This window comes from Achroia grisella, unplaced genomic scaffold (assembly GCF_030625045.1).
Source record: "Achroia grisella isolate CSIRO2021 unplaced genomic scaffold, CSIRO_AGI_Agris_v1 utg1581, whole genome shotgun sequence".
NCBI lineage: Eukaryota > Metazoa > Arthropoda > Insecta > Lepidoptera > Pyralidae > Achroia > Achroia grisella.
In genome coordinates this window covers 56220-63188 of record NW_026712659.1, presented here as the reverse complement: position 1 = coordinate 63188, position 6969 = coordinate 56220, and the positions used below count along the sequence as shown (strand labels likewise).

At 40.0% G+C, this 6969-nt stretch overlaps 1 protein-coding gene across 2 annotated transcripts; it reads left to right on the top strand.

The window, feature by feature from the left end:
- Positions 1-271: 271 nt before the first annotated feature.
- Positions 272-6622, top strand: LOC131841310 (uncharacterized). Of its 2 annotated transcripts, none has more exons than XM_059189635.1 (5): positions 272-539; positions 3698-3907; positions 4864-5064; positions 5477-5691; positions 6525-6622. In XM_059189635.1, the coding sequence occupies exons 1-5, from the start codon at positions 480-482 to the stop codon at positions 6604-6606; spliced, it is 768 nt and encodes a 255-aa protein (XP_059045618.1). In that variant the 5' UTR covers positions 272-479; the 3' UTR covers positions 6607-6622. The 2 variants fall into 2 exon arrangements, with proteins under 2 accessions (XP_059045618.1, XP_059045617.1); XM_059189634.1 differs by having other exon boundaries at positions 6516-6622.
- The last annotated feature ends 347 nt before the right edge of the window (positions 6623-6969 follow it).

The window sequence follows — 6969 nt, the reverse complement described above, 5'->3', positions numbered from 1 at the left end:
CTCATGGGCGGCGGTAATCACTTACCATCAGGTGAGCCGCACGCTCGTTTGTCCCCTGTGTTATAAAAAAAAAATGGTCCGTATTTATATTCATATGCATGTAGTAAAAACTGTTATTTCAATATTACAAACATACACTCCAATTTTGTTTATATGTGATTAATTTTAGTAAGAAATACCTATAATAAAATTTAGATTGGTATTATCTCTGATAATGTTATCTACTATAAAAAGTGTTTGCTTATGAGCATACGAGGTATATCAGTGTAACTGGAGCAGTGCGACGTATATTATCTTATACAGTAAATATAAATAATTTCAAGAAATTGCTAAATATTGAGTCGGTTGAAACACTGACATGATTTCGGGACAACTTACAAGATTTCGCGTGTGTGCTGAGAGGTAGCTGTGTGTTCCGAGCGTTGTGGACAGGTGATAGTTTCAAGTGCGCCGGGGCCCGGGTGCTGCAGGCCTCCGCCATGTGGAGCCCCGCGCGACTGGCGGGCGCGCTCCTGCTGCACGTCAATCTCTTACTCATGGTATTCCTTTGTCTACAAATGAAATAATCACAACGCCATCTAGTCTCGCTTAAGTAACAACTTACATAAATACCTTTTTATTAATATACCCTTGTTTGTGTGTCGGTGTGTCATCAATACAGTTATCTATCAATTAATACGAATCATGTAAAACTTACGTGACTCTCTACATGTATATATATTGTGTTGTATATTGTTAACTGACCTTTGTACTTGTGGTTTCACGTTGCATCTTTTTTTACAATTTTGTACCTTGTACATACGTAACGTACCCTTTAACGCATGTAACAGTTTCATCTATCTATCTATACATATAAATAAAATTGGAGTGTCTGTTTGTAATATTGAAATAACCGTTTTTTACTTCATGCATATCAATATAAATACGGTACATACACCAAAATAACATTTTTTTACAATTTTTGTCTGTCTGTCTGTCTGTCTGTTTGTTCCGGCTAATCGCTGAAATGGCTGGACCGATTATGACGGGATATTTTTGGCAGGTAGCTGATGTAATAAGGAGTAACTTAGGCTACTTTTATTTTAGGAAACTTAAGTTAATTCCATTCGGACGAAGTCGCGGGAACAGCTAGTCTAAATATAAAGTTTCTAAGGAAGGGCTAGATGCAATGTGAATGTGGCATACATAAAGAATACTGTCAAAAAAATCTGTGGCGACATCACCCAGAACTTCATTACACGCAAATAATGTTGTAAAACATCAAGAAGAGTATTGAAACAGACATTAAATATTGTCTTATCACTGCTTGTGACTAATATTGTTATGAATTTTACAAATCAAAAGCTGTACTATTATAGCTGTATATTTGGTGCTATTATTCAAACCATAAAGATATCCAGTGACAAATTTAATTTCAAAGATACTTACATTCAAACACTTTTGGAGTCACAAGTGTATGACTAATATTTTTAATTTTCGTAACATTCGTAAAGCGGTGCCATCACATCTATCACGTTTACATTTAAACTAGCTGTCCCGGCAAACGTTGTTTTGCCATATAAATTAATAACGCTACAAAAAAATAGGGGTTGATGATAGAAGGGTCAAAATTTACGGTTGTATGTATTTTTTAATGACACAATAAAAAAATATAAATATAAAATTTGCCCAAAAAAAAATATTAGGGGTAATATTACCCTTATCCGTTAAGGGTATGAAAAATAGATAGTAGCCGATTCTCGGACCTACTGAATATGCATATAAAATTTCATAAAAATCGGTCAAGCCGTTTGGGAGGAGTATGGTAACTAACATTGTGACACGAGAATTTTATATATAAGATATGTACTCTCATTTGTATACACATTGTATGAAATATTCATATTATTTTATTCACAAATGTAACACAGCTCGTTACACAGTATCACGTCAATTGTAATTACAGTTATTTATGATAATTATGTCACAATTACAATTTTAATTATTCAAAATAATAAATTATATTAAATTTGGACAAGTCCAAACGCCCGGCTGTGTGTAGGTACTACCACAGATAATATAATATTACATAGTACTACTGAAGTAGATTATGTTGTGTGGATTATTGTTTCTAAAAAAAATTTCATGTTACATTTTCCATACCAAATATGTTTGACTACGCTCGCTACCTAGACCCGTCAGGGACAAGAATTGGTTTTTATCAGGGATGTTATGCTATGAAATTTCGGATACGGATTTTACGGAGGTTTCGGATATAGGAATTATTATTATACCGAATACGGATACGGATGCGGATATAAAATTATTGCGGGATTATCCGTTAGTTTCGGATAATTTCACAAGTAAAATACTAATAAAATTGTTACATAACGTGTCACAATAGGCTAAGGCAATAGTCTGACGCTCCGCCCCTATCCGATATTATCCGAAACTTTTATTTCGGATTCAGTTACGGTTACGAATATTTTTTTATATCGGATATCCGATAGTTTCGTATCCGGTTACGGAGCTCCCTAACATCCCTGGTTTTTATCTCCTCTGAAAAGAGTGTAAACTTGCCAAAGCAGATATTTCGTTTATGCATGAGTGGGCTTTTTTTTTTTTTGGATGATAATGGAATGGTGGACCCGCCTGCGCTAACGGTTTACGCTGACGGGGCACCAGTGGAAGATGATAAGATGAGCATGAGGTCAGGTTAGTTAGCCCATCGTGACAAGCTCACCAGGAATTTGTTGCAATGGTTTCCAAGGGCAACCGTGTGGAGGTCGACCTGACATTGTACATTGCTAGTAATGGGGTTATCAATCCACATTACTAACAATCCCCTTTCCCCCCGCATGAGGGGGCTACAACCACATAGGATGTGTTGTTGTGTGTGGCGTTTCCTCTTCAGTTTGGCAAAATCTGCAGATCTTTGTTGTGCACAGGCTTAGCTTAGCCAAACGTTTGTTCAATTTGCCGTGTCCTGTGAGGGCCCTCATTCATATGTTGTTTTTACTCAATAGCAGTAGTTTATTGGAGTATTTGTCCGAGTAGCCCGATATTAGGCCGTTGAATGTACCAAACCTGGAATTTCCTGCAAGTTATTCAGTGCTTCTCGTTTGGTTATTAATTTGAGATATCCCAGTTTTAGGCTACGAGGAACGCCACAGAAGAGCTCGGGGCCCAGTTGGACGGTTTTTGCACGTAACTTTGCCAGATGGTCGGCATTTTCATTGCCTAAATGTTTGTATGCCTTACTTCATTTAATAGCAAGAATATAAAAAATAAGCGAAGAAATAAATTAGATAAAATAGTCAGTGTCACTCCTTGTATAATATGTATTAATAACTAATTTGTACAATAAGTACACAATCATGTACCACGGCCCCGGCCACGCCATGCGCCATCTGGCAATACTACTACTTTATGAATTAATTCACTAATAAAACAATAAAGGGCATTATATATACATATACAAGTTATATTCAGTGTTGGAGCTTGATTATTAAACAATCAATATATAACGTTTGCAAGGATTCTGCTTCTTAGCCCACCTTCGGAACCGCAACTGATTTCACTAGCCTTCTTCATTCATTTTATAAGTTTCGGGCCGAGAGGAAATGATTGACTAATTTATGATTTGTAGGCGTGTAAAACACCAGGGGTGTCACGTGCGTGTGCGTTGTCGTCCTTAAATATACCCTTGTTGACGTAGGTGTGGTGCGGGGCGGGGCTGGCGACCGCGGCGCGGCTCAAGTGGGACCCCTCCACGTACGTGGTGATCCGCGAGCTGGCGCCGCTCGAGTACCGCGTGTCGACGTCGGCGCTGTGCGCAGCCTCCGTCGCCCTGCTGCTCCTCACGCACCTCGGCACCGCCGGCGTCTACGTGCGCAACACCCGCGCCGGCCCCCACATACTGTACGCGGTGAGTGGACAATGACACACCACTCAATGTAAAAGTAATATGTTACATACATTACATGTTCACGAGTGTCACTACAGAAAACTTAAGTCTTTAAACTATAATTTTATTTTAATATACCTCACCGAATTCCTAAATAAGGTGTCAGCCTGGCGTACCGTCAAAATATATGTATGAAAAAAGCACGAAACTTATATAAGTTTTATTTATTGCTTCACAAACAGGAATGTATACAATTAAGCCAAGCTGTTTTACGTGATTTTCACTATCATATTTTTTTAGTAATAATTAAAGTAGAGGGGAAAGAAGAGAAGAAGGGTAGAAGGGGAATCGGCGATTGACTCCAAGTGGAGAAAGAAAATGCTATTGGTGACAGCCCACCGGATGGAACGCGGCAACCGTTGTATACTCATGTAAGCAGCACCGCAGACATCATCGTGGTCAGTGCTGTAGCTGTACCACCATTCATGCACTGTCATTACTGAAGAATACCGTGTAGTTTCACCGGCATATTTCAGCATTGGTGGGCCGGGTCATTGGGCTCCCTAAAATATGGTCGAGCGCAGTGATGGCTAGTTCATCAGTCATACTCGTGAACGAGTGCTGCTTGTAGGGACCGGTCTGCTCTTATCACTACGACTAATTTAATCTTGTTGTGTTTTTATATTTGAGCCTAAATAAATTAGTGCTGGCTGGTAGTTTGTATTCACACGTTTCGACTTGTAAAATGTAAACTTACAAGGATTGTTTAAAAGAGCAACACACAAGTTTCTTGCTTATTCTTCTTGTGATGAGACAGCTTTCCGAATAAGCGGTAGATTTAAAAAAATGATGACTATTCAAAAGTGCTTAAATTAAGTTTATTTGAATAAATGATTTTCTATTCTATTCTATTCTATTCTATTGAGGTGTATTGAGCCGAGAGAACAGTGGTGGCTATCGATGTGTACCGTGTGCAGTTCGCTGGTCTGATGTCCCTGCTGATGGTGTTGGAGGTGGGGCTGGTGTTCTGGGGGGTGCGGCGGCTGCTGGATTGGCTCGACTCCCCCGAGGCGGCGGTCGTGTACGAAGCGCTCGACCTGCGCGACGAGATCCGCACCATCATGAAGTTCATCAACCGGCTCTATCCGCTCCCCTCCAAGATTGATGATCTACTACAAGTTAGTTTCAGTCCATTCATCTATCAAAATTAAAATCTTCGAATTTTTCGGTTTGTTCTGTACTATTTACAAGGATGTATATAAATATAACTTTTTCTCTTGAATCACTGCTTTAGGGAACATCGTAAGACAATAAAGTCCTCGAGTGGCGACCGCGGATCGGAAGACGCAGCGTAGGAAGGCCTCCAGCAAGGCGGACCGACGATCTGGTCAAGATCGCTGGGAGGCGTTGGATGCGAGCAGCGCAGTTGTTCAGCAGTGGACGTCTTCCGGGCTGAGATGATGATGATGATGATGCTTTATTTACTATTTTCCTAGGAAAAGTGATATTAGTAGAGTGGTATGGTATCAATTTGACCAGTTTGGACCACTCTGCGTGACGTGACCGCTGACAGTTGAGTGTGGCTGACAGGAGATGGAGGAGGACCTGCCGCGGAACGTGTACGTGGCGGTGGTGGGGGTGGTGCTGGTGGCCGTCTCGCAGCCGCTGGCGGTGGTGCTGGCGTGCCTGACGGCGCGCGGGCCCGGCCCCGGCCCCGACCCCGACCCCGGCCCCGCGTACTACCACAGTCACCACGACAACATTGACTACAGACCCATGACTGACGACCCGGATATATCGCATCCGTGAGTACGCTTTGCTAATAACAATAATTAAGCTGTGAAAACAAAACATACCAATAATAATAATAATAATAACCAGTCACACAATAAGTACACACACACACATACACACACACACAGACTGCACTTGTATTCGTCCCGTAATTCGTGAGGTAAAAAACAAGCAAAAGTTAAGAAAATGCGACAATAGTATAAATAATAATAATAATAAAACTCTCATTAAATTAAAATTAAATAAACAAATAATTAGAAAAAAGAAAATTATTCAAACAAAAGGCGGCCTTATCGCTCAAAGCGAAGGCACAAATGGAAGAAAAGTAACAGATTCTAGATATAAGAATAATTGCATTTGAGTGCAAAAATATAAAAATTTGTCATTCGTCGTCTATTTTGGACGTGGACGAAGTCGCGGACACAGCTAGTACTATATATTTATGTTTCGTTTCGCTATTACATTATTATATCGTGTATATGTACATATATATACATATTAATAAAATTGGAGTGTCTGTTTGTAATATTGAAATAACCGTTTTTTACTACATGCATATGAATATAAATACGGTACATACACAAAAATAACATTTTTTACAATTTTTGTCTGTCTGTCTGTTTGTTCCGTCTTATCTCTGAAATGGCTGGACCGGTTTTGATGGGACTTTTATTGGTAGGTAGCTGTTGTAATAAGGAGTAACTTAGGCTACTTTTGTATTAGAATTCCACGCGGACGAAGTCGCGGGTACAGCTAGTATACCAATAAAATTATGGTAAATGTTAAGTATTGCATGTATTGTGTATAATCGTACGCACATATATAAGGCAAGCAGTTGTCCCAGATACATCAATAACATGGACCCCAAGAGGCCGCTGATCAGGCCTGTGTACGAGCAACGCCACGGCCGGGTGGAGCCGGTGTGACATTGTCACACTGACACGGACACTGACACTGACAGCGGCCCCTCGAACACACACAAGAAGGCGCTGTGTATGACAACACAATCTTAGTCATCAAGTATGTAAGTAAAGGTGGATTTATATGTTATCTGTGTAGTGACGTGTCGTGTCGTGACGTGATGACTAATTGTCACTTTTATATGTCACTAGCTTTTGCCCGCGGCTTCGCTCGCGTTAATTTATCCCCTTAGGGGTGGAATTTATAAAATCCTTTCTTAGAGGATGCCTATGTCATAGTAGCTTTATGCATGCAAAGTCTCGGACCGATCGGTTTAAAATTGACAAAGTTTCATACAAACTTTCATCACCTATTTTATCCCCTTGGGG